The sequence below is a fragment of the Caenorhabditis briggsae genome, assembly GCF_000004555.2.
Source record: "Caenorhabditis briggsae complete genome, chrIV, whole genome shotgun sequence".
Taxonomy (NCBI): domain Eukaryota; kingdom Metazoa; phylum Nematoda; class Chromadorea; order Rhabditida; family Rhabditidae; genus Caenorhabditis; species Caenorhabditis briggsae.
The window spans coordinates 6,159,585-6,176,615 of NC_013487.2; the positions used below are offsets into that span (position 1 = coordinate 6,159,585).

General features: G+C 39.9%; 5 protein-coding genes across 5 annotated transcripts; 2 read left to right on the forward strand and 3 right to left on the reverse strand.

The window, feature by feature from the left end:
• Positions 1–29: 29 nt before the first annotated feature.
• On the reverse strand, positions 30–1,431 carry CBG19891 (the record flags this gene model as incomplete). The annotated part of the gene is made up of 3 exons (XM_002633803.2): positions 30–251; positions 677–1,103; positions 1,154–1,431. 3 exons carry the CDS (start codon positions 1,429–1,431, stop codon positions 30–32), a joined length of 927 nt encoding a protein of 308 aa, XP_002633849.2.
• A 1,049-nt stretch (positions 1,432–2,480) lies between these two features.
• CBG26408 lies at positions 2,481–3,689 on the reverse strand (the record flags this gene model as incomplete). Its single annotated transcript, XM_045235329.1, has 3 exons — positions 2,481–2,885; positions 2,931–3,390; positions 3,598–3,689. 3 exons carry the CDS (start codon positions 3,687–3,689, stop codon positions 2,481–2,483), a joined length of 957 nt encoding a protein of 318 aa, XP_045100279.1.
• A 643-nt stretch (positions 3,690–4,332) lies between these two features.
• Positions 4,333–5,586, forward strand: Cbr-csn-5 (the record flags this gene model as incomplete). Its single annotated transcript, XM_002633802.1, has 4 exons — positions 4,333–4,398; positions 4,451–4,704; positions 4,751–5,133; positions 5,186–5,586. The coding sequence occupies 4 exons, from the start codon at positions 4,333–4,335 to the stop codon at positions 5,584–5,586; spliced, it is 1,104 nt and encodes a 367-aa protein (XP_002633848.1).
• Positions 5,587–7,184: 1,598 nt separating this feature from the next.
• Cbr-skn-1 lies at positions 7,185–16,306 on the reverse strand (the record flags this gene model as incomplete). Its single annotated transcript, XM_045235330.1, has 8 exons — positions 7,185–7,270; positions 7,318–7,655; positions 7,886–8,141; positions 8,656–8,808; positions 8,856–9,168; positions 10,410–10,816; positions 10,936–11,074; positions 16,163–16,306. The coding sequence occupies 8 exons, from the start codon at positions 16,304–16,306 to the stop codon at positions 7,185–7,187; spliced, it is 1,836 nt and encodes a 611-aa protein (XP_045096910.1).
• Cbr-clec-178 lies at positions 9,312–10,273 on the forward strand (the record flags this gene model as incomplete). The annotated part of the gene is made up of 3 exons (XM_002633801.1): positions 9,312–9,464; positions 9,816–9,966; positions 10,044–10,273. Coding segments are annotated over 3 exons (534 nt in total), but the record flags the coding sequence as incomplete, so codon positions are not given.
• Positions 16,307–17,031: the final 725 nt, after the last annotated feature.

Here is a 17,031-nt window from a genome sequence, read left to right on the forward strand (position 1 = left end):
CCAAAGTGATAACAGAACTGGTATGGATTTTAGATTTCGAATCTTTTCCATTCACCTTTTTTCAACACAAATCGCTTATACGGGCTGACATAAATTAAAGATGATACTGGGGTTAAAATGGGAACAATTAGGAAAGATGTGAAAATTGAGAATTCGATGATGGGATGGGACCACATTCCAAATTGTCCAATGAAGTAGAAAATGACACCGAGAAGATAGAAAACAGGAATTGTGGCTTGCAGAGTGAGAGCCTTAAAATATTATTAGTTGATTTGAGAGGTTAAAACAGTGAGTGGGGTTTGTTACATAATTTAAAAGGTGGCATGAAATTCGCAAATTGAGTCTTCTAGGTCACCAACTTGAATTACCAGAAAATGTCCGGATATTTACATGGTATACTTTCTAAGTCATTTCCACATGACGGCCTAACTTTTGCGAGTTGAGTTTTCTAGGCCACTATTTTTTATAGTTCAAACATTTGAACAAAAGTTCGAAAACTTGTTTAATCGAATTTTGTAACTTTTAACTTCGATTTACTTTATTGACACCATTTGACTATTTTGGACCGAATGCTAAATATTTTTATTGGTCTAACACGTCGTGATAACTAACTAACTATATGGGTTCATTACTTGTTTATAAAACATCCTGAAACAGCAAGAATTCGTCTACTTACCTTCAACAATTGTGCATGCAGATTCTTCGTTTTTCTAGTCAAATCTACCCCTTTATATGTCAATTTTTGAATTATTATTCTCCTTAAAATCCAAATCCCAATGGTTATAGGAGTACTCAACACAGTCATATGAATGATTGCGAACATCGCAGCAAATTGTGTACTATCCACCGAACCAGTGATCACTAGACCAGATAATTTATATTCTGGGAGTCGCGATTTCAGCATTTTTCGAACTATTGAAGGATCAGCATGATCCAAAAGCAAGGCTGTCATCATTATGAATGATGGAATATAAACCAGAAAAATAGTTAATTGAAGGCTCCATCTACTTGGCTCATTGCGGTGCATTACATAGTAACGATAGGCGAAAGCAAGGAAGAGAAGCCAAAGAGAATGCGAATAAAAATGGAGCATTATTCCATAGCTGAAATGTTCTAGAACACACTCTTAGGCAACTTTTAAAATGATCCTTACATATCAAAACACAGTTCCGGTCCAGCTTTCACACATGGTCCATATGAGATATAGAATAAGTTGAATCCAGATGGTATCATTCTCTGTTGCAACAAAAAATCACAAACTAGACCTCCGAGATTTGTAAGAGCCACATTTAGGACAATGACAGAATAGGTTTTTATAATAAACGGACTATGGAATATTGCCACGTAGCAGAGAAATAAATTAAAGAAGCAGCCAATTAAGAAACATACGGTATGGATGATTTTAAAGATTAGTTCGAGATATAGAAGCATTTTTGGTTTGATGGTCGAGTGAGAAATTCGTTTTAAATAAGGAGACTCTATGATGTAAGCTAACTAGTTAAGGGGATATTCATTGAATGGACTTTGGTGTCAAAATACTCAAAATACGAGGAATTGAGTGAGGATGAAATAGAGTGCAAATGGCGCGAGAGATCAACAAGATTGGGTTTCTAGAGGAACTGGAAAAATGATCTTGTCCGATATCGTTAGTGTGGTCCGGCTAAATTATAGTGTTTTCCGTGAGTCTCGGGCTGTGGTGAAGACGCTTGGATAAGTTGTTCAGCTTACAATTATTTATTATAGCACTCTGAAACGGTTTTTCTTGCCCAGGACCCAGGACCCAGGACCCAGGACCCAGGACCCAGGACCCAGGACCCAGCTCCGGCTCCTTTCTCAGGTCCCTTCTCTCGAGCCCATAGAATGCGAGAACTGATTTGTTCCTCCACTTTTCGCTTCCTTTATAGTACTTTTTCTGAGGTCAATGGGGCATCAAGATTTCTATACCAATTCATGTAGATTTTTTTACACTTTTTTGCTATTTTTCCCCCTAATTATTTCGTTTCCTTTTCGAGCTATCAAAAACTTGGCAACTAATGAAATATTGCTGATTTCAAACAAGACAAACATTTTTCAAGAGAATATTCTGAAGAGCTTACTGAACGACATTGCCTTGTGATCGACTAGCTCTACCACTGCTACCAACCAGTGGGAGCATCCTATTCATCGAAGAAGACGTTTGCTTGGTTCTTCAGTCTAATTTGGATTTTTATAACTGTTTACAGTTTCATCTTCTTCATAATTGATTTCAACCTTTTACTGAATATTGTTTTTGTGTTCTCTTATTCATATTATTTTGGATGAGTAATACTTCTCATTTAAACTTTCGGACAATATGGCTCCGTTTATTTATTAATGACTGATTTCCCAGAATATATACATGCAAAGTTATGATACATGACTAACCAACAAAATATACATGGAATGAGATAAAATGTGAGATTTCTTTGGTAAATACATATGAACAGACTTCAAAAGTTAGATTAATTTGCCATATTGACATAAGACTCGAATCCGTCGACATCGAAAACGCTGAGCCAGTTCTCTGCATCACAACGTGCAGCTGTTCCCTTTGGCTCCACTCTGAACCGAACCACATGGTTCAATCCCTGATCCTCAGCACCGAAGATTCGAACAAAGTCTGGCAAGCAGACAATCATCTCCAAATCCTTATCCTCGATGTCGAAAACGAGGCATTGAAGATGTGTGGCATGCTCGATGGCTGGTCGATCGCATTCGCCATCGTAGCATTGATGTTTTGGTTGAACTCCGAGCTTTGGTTGGAGGTCTTGAAGAGTCTCCAGTGCTCGAGGGAAGATCTTTTGCTCGATTCCACCGGTTCCGATTTCAATTGCCATGCCAGCAGTGTAGTTGAGAGATTTAACTTGCTGAAAAGATTAAATTCATGTAACTCTTTTCAAAGCAACAAGTACCTCAAACACAGACCGAATCATTTCAACTCTGAAGCATTTCGCAAAGACAAACGTCTCCTTGCATTTGACCCGAAGAGCTTTGTCCAGATTCCGGCCATCGTAGCAGATGTATCTGGTTTGAATAACTTCTGGAACAATGCACTTCTCCAGGACGTCTTCCGAAGAAATCAATAGTTGATGAATGATGGTTCCTGGTCTTCCCAAGAAGTAATCCGTGATTTTCTTCAATGATTCATCCATCGACATTCCAATTGGCATTGGGAACGTTTGAATTTGTCCAGCTCCATCAGAAACTCTAACTTGGACATTGCCATCTAGAGTCTGCTTCAACACGAATGAGTGTTTATCGATGTTGACTTGAATGAAAAAGTCTCTGTAATCCACGTGGCACACTTGGATCTCATATGGAACCAGACGTTCCTCTCGGCGGAAGTTTGGGTCCTGCTCGCCCAAGTTAACTCTGAACAATGATAATTAATAGTGAGGAAAGAACTTGAAATGAGGTGTTTTTTCGGAACATCTTGTAAGTGCGTTACTACAGTGGAACTGCGTTGGTCTCGACACGAAAGCTTTAAATTGAACTGCTGAGTGCCTACATTTCATCCGAAAAAGCGCGAGAAAAATTATTATGAAAAAAATTCCGGAAAAAAATCTGGAAAACACAAACCTTTGTTGAACGGGCATGCAGCTGATTTCGATGTTCTTCAGAGATTCAGCAAGGGAGTCCATATCGTTTGGATGGTTTGGTGGAGCTGACATTTTTGATTCTTTTGCTTTTGGGGACTAAATTTCGCAAGAATCAATAATATCTATATAGTGTGTGTATGTGTCACAAGTGAGTACTGCTGCCTCCGTCGGGTCTCTCTGGGTGACTCTCCACTAGAAGAGACGCAGATTATTGGGTTAGGGGAAAGGGCGGAAAATTTGAATTTACATACTGCGAACCATAGATTTCCTTTGTCTCATTGTCAGTCTTTCGTCATTCTTCTTCTCCCGGTTCTTTTCTTTCTTTTTCTTACGGTTTTGTCAATTTCTGTAAATACAGTACTTCTGAACTGGCCGTTTAAGCACATTTTCAAAAACTATTGAAAAATTGCTGTCTGAAAAGACGAATGTCTTTATAGAATATTTTCACCTTCACCTTCTCTCAGAGAATCAAATATTCCCCATAAAAATCCATTATTTCACAGACATCTGCAAAAACCTTATTCAAACACCCGCGCAAAATTCCTGTGTAGATTTACGCTAAACCGCGCGCACCCGTCTTTTCGGAGTGGCGTTTGATAGTTTTTTGCGACAAAAATGGTGACACTGTTCGGTTTTCATCGATTCCTCTGTGTTTTTCGTCTTTTTTCTCATTGTAAAATGTGTCCAAATTTCACAAATTTCAATTTTCAGCAAAATGGAAATAGACAACGTCAAACCGTCGGGATCCGTGCCTCAGCGAAACTGGGAGAAGGAAAATAATGTCAGTTCCCCCGTTTTCCGGCCAATTTTCCAATAAAATTATCGATTTTCAGGTTCAAAATGTCGACTCGATTTTTGAATACAACAATCAGCAGCAGTTGGAGATTAGGAATGCAAAGCCATGGGATAAGGATCCACACTATTTCAAACAAATTAAAATTTCGGCAATCGCTCTGCTCAAAATGACGATGCATGCGAAGCGAGGTGGAAGTCTGGAAATTATGGGTCTTTTGCAAGGCAGAATCGACGCCAACTCATTCATTATTCTCGACGTCTTCGCGCTTCCAGTTGAGGGAACTGAAACCAGGTTCCCCAGAAATAAAAATCTAAAAACCACAAATCTTAAATTTCAGAGTCAACGCTCAAGCCCAGGCCTACGAGTACATGACAGTCTACTCGGATTTGTGCGAAACAGAAGGTCGTCAGGAGAAGGTCGTCGGATGGTACCACTCGCATCCAGGATACGGATGCTGGTTATCGGGAATCGACGTCTCCACACAGACTCTGAACCAAAAGTTCCAGGAACCATGGGTGGCCATTGTCATCGATCCATTGAGAACCATGTCAGCTGGAAAGGTGGACATCGGTGCATTCCGCACATATCCAGAAGGATATCGTCCACCAGATGACGTTCCATCCGAGTATCAATCGATTCCGTTGGCGAAAATTGAGGACTTCGGAGTTCATTGTAAACGGTATTATCCATTGGAGGTCAGCTTCTTCAAGTCTCAACTTGGTGAGTTTCTACACATTTCTGCCCCTGAATGACTATTTTTCTCTTGTTTCAGACGCACATATTCTAACTGCTCTGTGGAATAGCTACTGGATCTCTACACTCAGCAGCTCCCCTCTCTTCTCTAACGTGGAATTCATCAATAACCAAATCCAGGATATCAATCAAAAACTGCTGGCCGTTGATAAGAAACTTCAGCTCAACGAAAGAAGTACTGAAGCACAAGAAGCCCTTCTGAAGGTTGTCACTGACGCGTACGCGGTTGGTGATGAGTTGGAAGCTGGAAGAATTTCCCATCTCATCAAACAGTTCCTTTTCGCTCGTAAATGCTCATGCAAGGAAGTTCTGGGAGCTTCACCAGTTGAATCTTCGATGGACGTTGTCGTCGCGGCTTCTGAAGGAGAGAAAGAGGAAGCGGCGCCAGCTGTTTCGGCTGTCGAAATGAGCGACGCTTAAATTGTCTTTTCGTTCATTATTTTTCATGTCCTAAACCACATTTTCTGTAATAAATAATGCATCCGGCGTTTCAGTGGCTTATTTCATGCTGAAATTGGGACCAGAACAGTTTCCTAACGACTCAATAATCACAAGTTGAAGAATTCAACTCTAAAAAAAGGAAATTGATTTGGCAAAAAAAATTACTGTTTGGCACCGATGAATCTTGTGGCTGAAAATTTGTTTAAAGGCGCATAGCCTGTCTGGATGAGGAAACGGCTACGGTTTTTACAAATAACTTCATGCGCTTTTAATACAGTACTTCGGAATTATTGAATTTGTTCCCATTTCCCCAATATTTTTTGCTTGTTTCCGCACCAATTTTTCAGCTTCTCATGAATAATCAGCTGAATTTCCTTATAAAGTAGAAAAAACTGTCTAAAATGGGTCAAAATAAAATAATTTCGAAGTACTGTATTAAAGGCGTACGATTTTATTTATAAAAACCATACCCGTTTCCTCTTCAGGCCCAGCTATGCGCCTTTAAATAAATTTTCGAACACAAGGTTCATCGGCACCGGACAAGAATAATAGAAGCGATTTTTTTTCTCGATTTCCGCACACATTTCTCCGTATACGGAATATATTTCAGACATTTTTTCATCATTTCGTAGCGAAACCTTTCAAAGTTCTGCGTTTTGCGTCTTTAAAGTACTGTAATCTTACAAACTGAATTTTCAAAAATCGCCCGGGCTAGTAACTTTCATCTATTTTTCGGCTTTTTTGATTTTCGACGATTTTACTGTCATCCGGGTTTTTTTTAATTGACTTTCAGATTTTTCAGTTTCTTTGCTTTTTGTCTTGAAATTCGAAATTTTCTGATTTTTCTTTGCTTTCTGTACACCAATAAACAACTTTGTGAAAAAAAATTTTCTATTTTACTTGATTTTTGAAGACAAACAATATATGGACATATGAAAATGTACATTTTTTCGAGACAGGGTGGCGGATTTTCTTTTTCTCGGTGTGTTGGGTCGGTAGATATCAAGGGAAAAGGGACGGGGTGGGTGGGGGTGTACAGATTCAAAAAATACAGGAAAAAGAGAATATAGATCTGAGAAAGTTGAGAAAAATTGAAAATGATGACCGACACAAACGACAAAAAACAGAATAGAGACAAAACGAAAAAAAGAAAGAAACAGAGAGATTTGAGGATAATAGAAAAATACAAAGATCATTATTCAGAGTGGTGGGGGTATGAGAGGGATAGGGTGGAGAAAATGTGGAGGAGTCGTGTGATCAGTTTTCGTCACGAGACCCGTTTCTATCTATTTGTATGGGGTTTCGAGCTCCAGGCTCAAAGCAAAAAGAGTAATTTTTGGGGGAGGAGGATACCAGATAATAATAAATTAAACTGGGGGTATATTGAGATGATAAAACTGCAAAAATCCTGTACTTTGAGGTATTTCACTGGGGGATATCTGAATCCGCGGGAGAAGGGGGAAAAAGTAGATCAAATTGATTGGATGGAAGGGGGATATAAATATTATATCAATTATTGGGGGGGAGCTTCATTACAAATTAGGACAAGTGTCCTGGAAAAAAAAACGAGTTCTCGTCTAGATGTAATGGTTCATGTTGGTTTGCTTATCGTGTCTGTCGGTACGACGTTGACGGCAAGTACGAGCAGCGACCTTGTTCTTTCCTGAAATCAAAACATTGCATTTAAATTTCTAGTATTGCAAAACATACCACGTCGACGAATCTTTCGGATCAATTGCTTCTGGTACTCGCTGAGACCGCCCATCTTCAACACATTCTGCAAGTCGCTCAACGACATCTCCGAGATTTGATGAGCAGTGACTGGAAGCGAGTGCTCGCTGGCGAGTTGCTCATCCTTCGACTGACGTCCGCGTTTGCGTTGTCCGCTGCTCACCACTCGGTTGATTTTGGTTGCGACGGCTCCATTGCGAGATGGTGTTGATGATCGATCGAAGAAGTTCTCGCGGTGTGGAAGCAGTTTTCCGTAGAAACGAGACTCGTGATCATATGATGGTGAAGACATTCCAGAGCATGGGGACGATGAATCACTGAAAGATTTATATATGGATTGCACTTTTGGTAGTGTACTTTATGGAGAAAAAAGTGAGGTCCCAAGATGCCTAATTGCACTATAACAACTATAGAATGGCTCATGCCCTTTTCATTACTACATTAGCAATCCCAAGAGTCCCAAAAGTTTATTGATTCCTAAATGATCTCTAACTAACATTAACGACGTCTGGACTACTGTAGGTGATAAATTGGAATGTCTACTCACGTTGTGCTATCACTGAACGAGTTTCTCTGTCCCTCGTACTCGAGGATTCCTTGAGTGGCGACGGCGGTGACTGTGGCACTTGCTGGACTTGTTTGGGTCTGTTGCTGACGACCAGTGGTACTGCTACTGGCGAAATCAAGAGATAGTGGAGAGATTGGTGGAAGTCCGTAGGCGTGCTCAAAGGTTCCATTAGAAGTGATGGCTTCTGGAGTGTTGTTTTGAGCAGTGACAGTCATGTAGTCCGATTGTGGGAACACTGAAAAACGGGGAATGAAAAGGATGAGAGATAGATATGATGACTGATAGGAAGGCCCTAATGGATGATAAGAAATGAACCTCTATCAAAAGTGCTCGAGACGCCAGAATAGTATTGATGCTGATGATGAGCGTGGTGCTCAATTGGCTGTTGGAACATTTGAAGGTACATATCTATTAGCTTCTGCGGCTCTTTATCTTTGTCCTCTTTAGTGGAACCTTGATTGAATAGAGAAGCAGCAAAATCAGAAGGTAAAGACATTGAAAAAAGCGGGTACTTATATAAAGTTTCCGTTTTCCTGATAAGGACTTTTATCAGAGATTAGCCCCATTTTTAAAGGCTCCGCCTCTTGGCTCATAGCTGTTCAAAATTGGGCGGAGCTAATAAGGGCACGCCCACTTCATTAGTCTCTCAACTTTCGTCAGGAAACATCAGTTATCAAAAAGAGCACTTTGATAAGAGAAAGAGAGAACAAAGAGGAATAGATGAGCAGAGAAAAATGCACAAAACTTACAGTCATTTGGATGTAAATCTGATTCTTGCCACATCTCTCTGGTAACCTCATCAGTCACGTTGAAAAGGGTGGCTGATTCGGAAGCTGAAACTACTGATGAAGCAGTGATATTGACCTGATTGCACATGTCATGTAACTCCTGCATTTCGGTCACTGAAAAACGGGAATTTGAATAGTTATTATTTTTGACGTCTTCTTACAGTTAGACTGTGTGTATACGGTAGCCTCTGACAATGAAACATTGTTGATAACTGGATTTTCACTTGGCTTGTTCTCAAACACTCTGTTCAGCTCACTCTCCTCATGGTCGACCTCTTTCAGAAGCTCTTCAAGATCCTCGTCAGTTGGAAGATCACTGCCTGATCCGTCTGTGGGAGCGTGGTGCTGATCAGGAGTTGTCGCTTTCATTTGTTCCGAGTGCGCCTTCGGGTAGCTACTGTATGGATTGTAGAATCCTTCATAGAAGTTCTTCGAGAGGTCCTCATAGCGAAGGCTTTCTTCAGTAGTGAGTGTCTGAAATTATTTCAGTAAAAAATTCGTTTACGTTAAAATCAAATAAACTGAAATGCGATACTATATCAGATGATGTATCTCTCCACTTCCAATTTCCCCAATTTTTCATTCATTCGTTTCCCATCGGAGTCATGGTTATCCTCCTCTTCTTCCTTTCTACCCTATTAGCCCTTCCAACGTCTTCTGTAGTGATTCCAAGTCCTCTAAAGTCTTCTTATCAATCAATTTCTGGCCAACGTGCCATAAATCTCGACGTCAATGTCCGTCTACTAACCGTGCTGGCTCTTCAACAAAGCGTGAGTAACCTACTACTCTTTAGGGAGACACCCTATGAATGACGTGTACCTTTAAAACAATAGCAGCTCAAAGTCTACACAGTCTCTACGTGCTCTTTTTGACCTACAAAATACTGCCGGGTTGAATTGTCATCGTCGAACGCTTTTTCTTGAAAATCAGAAAACGCCCTATCTGTCAAGCGACGAATCCGAGAAACTCTGATAAGCGGGGTCTATTATCTAGAAAAAATAAAAATGACGACACAACCCAGGAAAACTCCTCAAAAAGTGGCGTTATGTGCGTTATCTATAGGCGAAAGTAGGCGCGGAGTCCGCGGCGGAGAGGAATACGAAAATGACGAATTTCTACAGGGATGGCAACTGTACGAAGATCACTGGTACAAGCTGTTCGAGACGGATTTGATGTGGATTCCAGCAGAGAATGTTTGTAGATCAATGGGTGGACATTTGGTTAGTATCAAGGATGAATCCGAGAATCTTTTTGTGCACAAGCTGAGAAAAAGTGAGTTTTGAGCTTCCATTTCGGTCGGTCGAAAATCGGCTACCGCCGACCCAGATTTCCTCGAATTCCTTTTCCAGAGAACAATGTCTGGATCGGATTGAATAAGCTGAATGACACTTTCCAAGTGTACAAATGGTCCGATGGCACCGAAGCGGACTATTTGAACTGGGACTCTTCGCAGCCCAATGAGCCAGAGGTCGATTGTGCTTATATGGCGTTCCATCAGGAGCAAAGAGGAACATGGTTCGACTACGGATGTCGTGAGATGCTACCACAATTTTTCGTCTGTGAACTGCCTATGCCTTGAGCTGTTCTATCCTATCAGATTCCATACTCTTCACTTATTATATTTCTATCAATAAATTCTTCTTTTCTCTGCCCCTCTTCAGACGTTCTCATCTAGGTTGGGCCACCCCATTCCATCCCATCTCATTAATACTCACCTCTACCGTAGACTTCTCAGTCAACATCTGCAAATCGCGCACGTACTGATCGGCTGGCGAGACTTGTGTGGTTCCCTTCTCTCCAGCGATATCATTTCTCCACAGACAATCAATCAGATCGATATCTTCAAGTGTCGGTGTTGGAGAGTTGTATCCGTAAGATGTTCCTTGATGGCTAGAAGTGGATGGCATTCCGAACGAATGAGTTGGATGATGCTCCGTGAGAACTGGATTCATCATTGGGTACGGTTGTTGCTGGTGATGTGGCTGGGCGAACATTTGTCTCATTCGATCATCGTCACGCCAACGAAGACCCATTCGACGATTGAATTGTGGGAAATCATACTTCGACGGGACCATTTGTGGCTGTTGTTGTTGATCTTGGTGATCGTATTGTCCGTACATTTCTGCAAGGCAATTTTTTAATTCAAAAGTACATGCGGTCCCTCTGGGGTTAAAAAGTGCTTGATGACCAGACAAGGTGTCTGGCACGCCTTCAAGACGTCAACAAATTCAAAAAGCTTACTTAGCGATGGTGTGATGTCGTCCAAAATGAGCTTTTCGGCTGCTGCTGCAACGGCGTTGTATGACGTTGGGTGGCTGGGTGATGGCGGAGGGTACACCACAATCAGTGATGACGTGGCAAGGATCCAGATGAGTATGGACTGAAAAAATCGAGGATTTTGAAAAGAATGTAGAAAAAGGGAACTAAAAAAACTTCACCAAACATCATTCACATTAAAACAAGAGAAAAAGGACAAGAAGGAGAAAAATAAGAAGAACGATTTGAGAGAACTGCCTGTCTTCTCTGGTCTCACGAGGGTCGGCGGAATAGAGAGAGGAAAGAGGCGGCAGACGTGACTTTTGTCAGTTTTGTACGACGGAGAGAGAACTAGAGAGACCGATTTTTGATGATGTCAACGACTTTTGGACTAGATTCAGCGCCAAATTCGAAATTTCGCTTAAAATTAGAGCTTTAGAATTCTATAGAATTGTATCAGGCAAATAGACCATGAAATGAGAATTTCGAGAAGGATCAATGGTTCCGAAAATCAAGAAAAAATCAACATGATTTTTCAAAAATCTGAAAATTCTTAATTTTCAAAGTCTCAAAACTCACAAGCTACAGTAACTCAAAAAGACTTCAAAAAGGCTATGCTGGTGATTGAAAAAAACGTTTTTGCAAGAAAAAAAAAGGAAAACTGGACTGTGAACTTTGAAGAGTGATCGGAGAGATCGAAGATGAGAGAAAAAGAGAACAATCGCGGGAACAAAAACTGTAGAGCAAATATTGTAGGTCAAAAAAGTGTGAAAAAAGATGTCTGGAGCGGAGTAGAAGGATTACTGTAGAATCGAAATTTGTAAATGAAAAAAAACTGTAGGAAGATTACTGTAGAACTGAGACAAAAAAACTGAAATTGAAGAAAAAACAGTCTGAAGGGTTACTGTAAAATCGAGATTTTTAAGCCAAAAAAATCACAAAAAATTGTAAATTTCTAGAAAAAAAATAATCTGAAAATGACGAAAAATGAGGTGTGAAGCTAGCTGGCATTTTGACTTGAATGAGAATTGCAACCCAGAAAAATCATCGAAAAATCGGAGGGCGAGTCGTCGAGTTGTTGATTGGGGGTTTAGATGTTTAAACACGGGAGAATTCTTGATAAGCGAGAAGTTAAACTAGCTCGAGGTCGACTTGAAAACGCTATTAGTGAAAGAGAGATTGCCAACTAGAACAAAAACGAAGTTTCCACAAGTTTCGAATTGCTGTGGTATGATGTTGCGCTCCAATGAGAAGGTGACGTCACTTTCTCAATAGAGCGCAACAGCATACCGTAGCAGGTCGAACTCTGTGAGTTTCCAAAATGAATTGCCCAAAAAAAAAGGAAACCAAAATAGGCGGGAACATAAGAAGACCATTTCCATCAACAAAAAGGACGAAAAACAGAAGAAGAAAACTGTTTTTTGGTGGGGGAAAAGATTCAACTAGTAAATAGAAGGCGCCAGAAAAAACTTCTCTCCGGGCATAGACACCATCGAAACAGTATACTCGCCTGGGCCTTTTTTTCTCTGATACCTCCGAGTTTTGCTAACGTCGCGCGCGCGAAAAAAATGATGACAAATGAAATAGTGTGGATACGGAGAAAATAGAGGAGAGGAGAGATGGCTGAAATAGAAGACGCGCAGGGATGAGCAATGGATGTCGAGAATCGCGGAGGGCCGAGGTGAGACAAGATTTTGTGACCGCCGTGTCTATTTGGCGCTGAACACGGATCGACACAAAACAGAGATAGAGAGAGAGAGAGAGAGAAAGAGAGAGAGAGAGAGAAAGAGAGAGAGAGAAAGAGAGAGAGAGAGGAAGAGAGAGAGAGAGAGAGAGAGAGAGAGAGAGAGAGAGAGAGAGAGAGAGAGAGAGAGAGAGAGATCGAAAATCGCAACTTTTCGATCCGAATTCTGCGTTGCGCGCGCTTTGCAACGTCGTTGACGAATTCAATTGATAAGCGAATCAACACGACTACAAAACGACTACAACATTCACGACGATAAGCCATTGTAGTGAGAGAGCGGGGGAAATCGAAGATCTCACGAGTGTGTGTTGACATGGAGAGGCGGTAAAAATAATAACAGTCTGGTGCCCTTATGTTTTCAGAACTTAGAGGTGTTCTTTGATATGCTTCCTAGATCAGAAAACCATGGTTTTTTTGGCATAACTAGTAGATCAGAAAAAGCTTAGGAACACATATACCATAAATGATCTAATAGAAGCTAACCTTATACATGTATTTTAAGCTCAATTATCTCGAGTTCTGTGAGAGATATCAAAAATCTGTCAACTGATCAAATACATATCACAATATTTTGAAAATTTTATCTGTTGACAAATTTTTGATATCTCTGATAGGAATGGAGATAATTGAGCTCAAAGTGGACGTACGGGGTTGGCTTCTATTATAGGGAATACTCTATTTCTGTTGCTCTCAAAAGCGCTGGACCGTAAATGAGACACTTTCCGGATCAATTTCCAAAGTGCTCACTACCAGGAATTCAAATTGCTGCCGTCTAAATTCACTCACACTTCAAAAAAGTTCCCTCCTGCTGGAATTTCTAGCTCTGAGAGCTTGTCGAAATTAGAGCCAATTTGAAGTGCTTCTGACGAAAAAAAATTAACTGATACACCTCGAAGCTAGATAGGCCCTCGTTGAGTTGGATACCTGACTTACTAACCACATAGAGCCAAACGACCCGAAATCAATAGGTGATCACGTTACTTTTGACAATTTTTGGCAACCTTTCAACTGATAGTGTCTGATTATCTATGAAATAAGATCAAAGACTTCATAAACTCTCATTGCTGTATATGTCGGTTTAAAAATTCAAAAATCGTCAAACTGATAAGAGGAGCAAGACGCTCGGAGAGCAGCCAAAAATTTTGAGTGCATTGGGGAAAAAGAAAAAGGGGAGAAACTGGGTGCATATGTATGCTGTTGACACTCTATCTCTTAGGAGATGAATGGATTTTGGAGCCGGACACAAATCTGGGCACAAAATAGAGGACGAAAACATAATAAACAGATCAGATGAGGAAAGTGGGAGAATGTGATTTTTTCTCTATGTAGGAGTGGAAAATTGGATTATTTGTGATCACAATTCTTCGATTTGTTTTCTGCCTAAAAATAGGAGAAAAAACTGACTACAAAGACCAAAAGAGGTGTTTTTATCCTGACGTATTTCTTCAGGAAAACAATCAGTGTGTTTGGTGAGCCTTTAAGTTAGTGTAGTTGTCGTTGTCCCTTAGTCTTACAGTACCCCGTCTTGCCCTAACTACAGTACCCTGTTTCAATACTCGGAAACTTTTCTGCATAATTTCCTCTCTTCCAGATCAAAACACCCGGCATCTCTCTCAACTTTTTACATTTTTTTTCCAGAATGATATCATACAGGTGTCGCCGTCGCTGCTATCAGTTTGTGGCTGGAAAAATTGAAAAAAGGAGCGCTGATGCAGTTCAAAAAATCAGCGAGACTGTCTCGTGGGGGGAAGAGGCGAGTAGGCTGGGAGAAAATTTTGAAGCAGCGTGGAAGAATCAAACAATTGACAAACTCTAAAATAACTATTTTCAGACATATTGCAATTTGTCTAGATTGTGTAGCTTTGCGGGAAAGCAAAGCAAAATAGGGGTTGAAATGGGAATCCGGAATTTTTGTAAAATTGGGTAACCTATGAAAAATGTGTCGACTGACAAAATATTTCGGACATACAATTTTTTTTCTTTTACCGTAAAACCTGTTTTAGAAGGTCCCCTCCAATATTAAAGCCACTCTAATAGAAGGGCCCTCCGTAGGTACCTTGGAAAAATAGAAGAGCCGGCCCTTCTAATACATATACAGTGTAGAAAAATGAGTAGATTGATATAGAAAGAAAGCTGAAATCTCGAAAAATCGCATTGGTTCTCGAATCTTATTCCCGAAATCCGTCAAAACTGAAAACTCCGAAAACAATTTTTTTTTCTTCGATTACCTGCAAGATTTTTAGACCTTTTTAGATTTTCTCTCGCTATTTTTGATAATTCTTTTTTGATTTTTCCGGTTTTCCGTTTAAAATTTGATGGAACGGTTTTCGCAAAGATTACTGTAGAAAACTTGTTTCCTTTTGTAGTTTGTAGTTTTTTGCAAACACAATCACGTCAAAATGCAGAAGAAACTGATAGTGATTGCAAAAAAAAACTACAAAATAAACCATCCTGTTAAATTTCAGACAATAAAACATCGGAAAAATCAAAAAAGAATTATCGAAAATATCTGAAAACCCTAAAAAGGTCTGAAAATTTTGCAAAAAATCGCTAATTTCACGGAGTTTCCAGTTTTGGCGGGAATTCGAAAAAAAAGATTCGAGAAAATTCCGAAAGTTTCCAGAAAAGGACAAGAAGCGATTTTTTGAGATTTGCCAGTTTTGGGAATTTAAGGTTGCCCTTCTATCACAGGTTCTACAGTAATCCGCTCAAAATTCCAACCTCCAAAAATATGAAAGTCCTTAACATTAACACATTTCCAACTAGCGACCCAATTCCGTACTTTTCGACTTTCACCTCTCTCAGACTTCAAAGTTTACGAACGGTCGGCGTCGTTCCGGCTTCACCGCTTTGCAGATAAAATCGAGAGAGCAAGAAAAAAGTGATAGGAGCAGAAGAGAGCGTTAGACAACGAGACAGATGTGACAATGCCTTTCAGATAGTATCGATTAACACTGAAAATGCGCGGAGATTCAGATGACGAGCGTGATGTGACTGAATTGATAAGGAGAGCAAAAATGGTGTGATAAGCGAGAAAAACGTAGGGGCAGCTTTGTGTTCAAAGTAAATATTATTTAGGCGATTTTTGAAAAGTGAATAGAGCAAATACATTGTAGCCCATGTGTGTGGGAAAAAAGTTAATATTCATTCTAGGGGCTTATAAGCTAGCTTATGAGGGATTTATAAGATTAAAAGATATAAAAAGATTATTAGATTGAAGGAAGGATCATTAGATTGATTATATTAGAGGCACCTGACAGCACGAGACTATGGTTTTTCACACTTAATTTTAGAATTTCGAGATTTTCGAAAATCCGCCAATAGAATTAAGGAAAAAACTAGGTCGAATCATATTACCTCAGAAACTAGAAAAATGACAAGAAAAAGATAGTCATGCTCTTGTCCACCCCGTGAAATGATGATATTTTGGGTTCCATAATGTTTATATTTTTATTGATAAAAACTGACCGACAGCCCATGAACCGACGTCGTCGTTGTGGTGGTCGTCTCCTCTCCGTCGGCCACCGTAGTCGTCGTCGAGCAAGCACGTCTTCTATCTGCTCGTCGTCGGGTCGCCGACGTACTTCGCTGACGGCGTGATGAACCGCCCATGTAGAGAGGATTTTAGAGAGAAAGAGAGGGGTTTCGAAGAAGTTACTCAACGAACAGCACCACGGACTCGTGAGTGACCAGAGTCCGATCGGAGACGGGAGGGACGCGTGTACGACGACACGAGACCTTCTCTGAAAGAATTCGAGAATTTAGAAGATTTTAAAGGGTCCGAAGCGATAAAAATTTTAAGAAAATCGGTCAAGTTGTGTTAAATTTTCATCGTTAGTTCGATGGAAATAGGAAGAAGGAAGAAAAATGACCTAAAATGATCAAAGTCATTTTGAAACCGTGAGAATCGTCGAAATTTAGGGAAATTAGGAAGTAATATCTGAAATATGCTTAAAAATACAGCAATTCGCTCTTGCGCCTTTAAGATAAATTTTACGAGTAATCCGATAAAAAATCACTAAAAATCGCCCAAAGGAATTTTAGGAACAAACTGAAATTGGCCCAAAAATGAATTTCAGAAACAAGAAACAAAAATTGGCGGGAGAATGGTAGATCAAAAAAGGAAAAACCATATTCTCAGTGAAAAATTCAAACAAAATGAGCAAAAACAGAGAGTTAGGCAACATATTTGGTAAAAAAACCAATGAAAACGAATTGAGCTCTTCAAAAACGAAAAAAATGCTTTATTCTTCACCATATTTACAAATTATAGGTATTTACAGAGTGATCACAAAATTACTATTCAAAAAGTTTAAAAAAATAGAAAACATTAAATC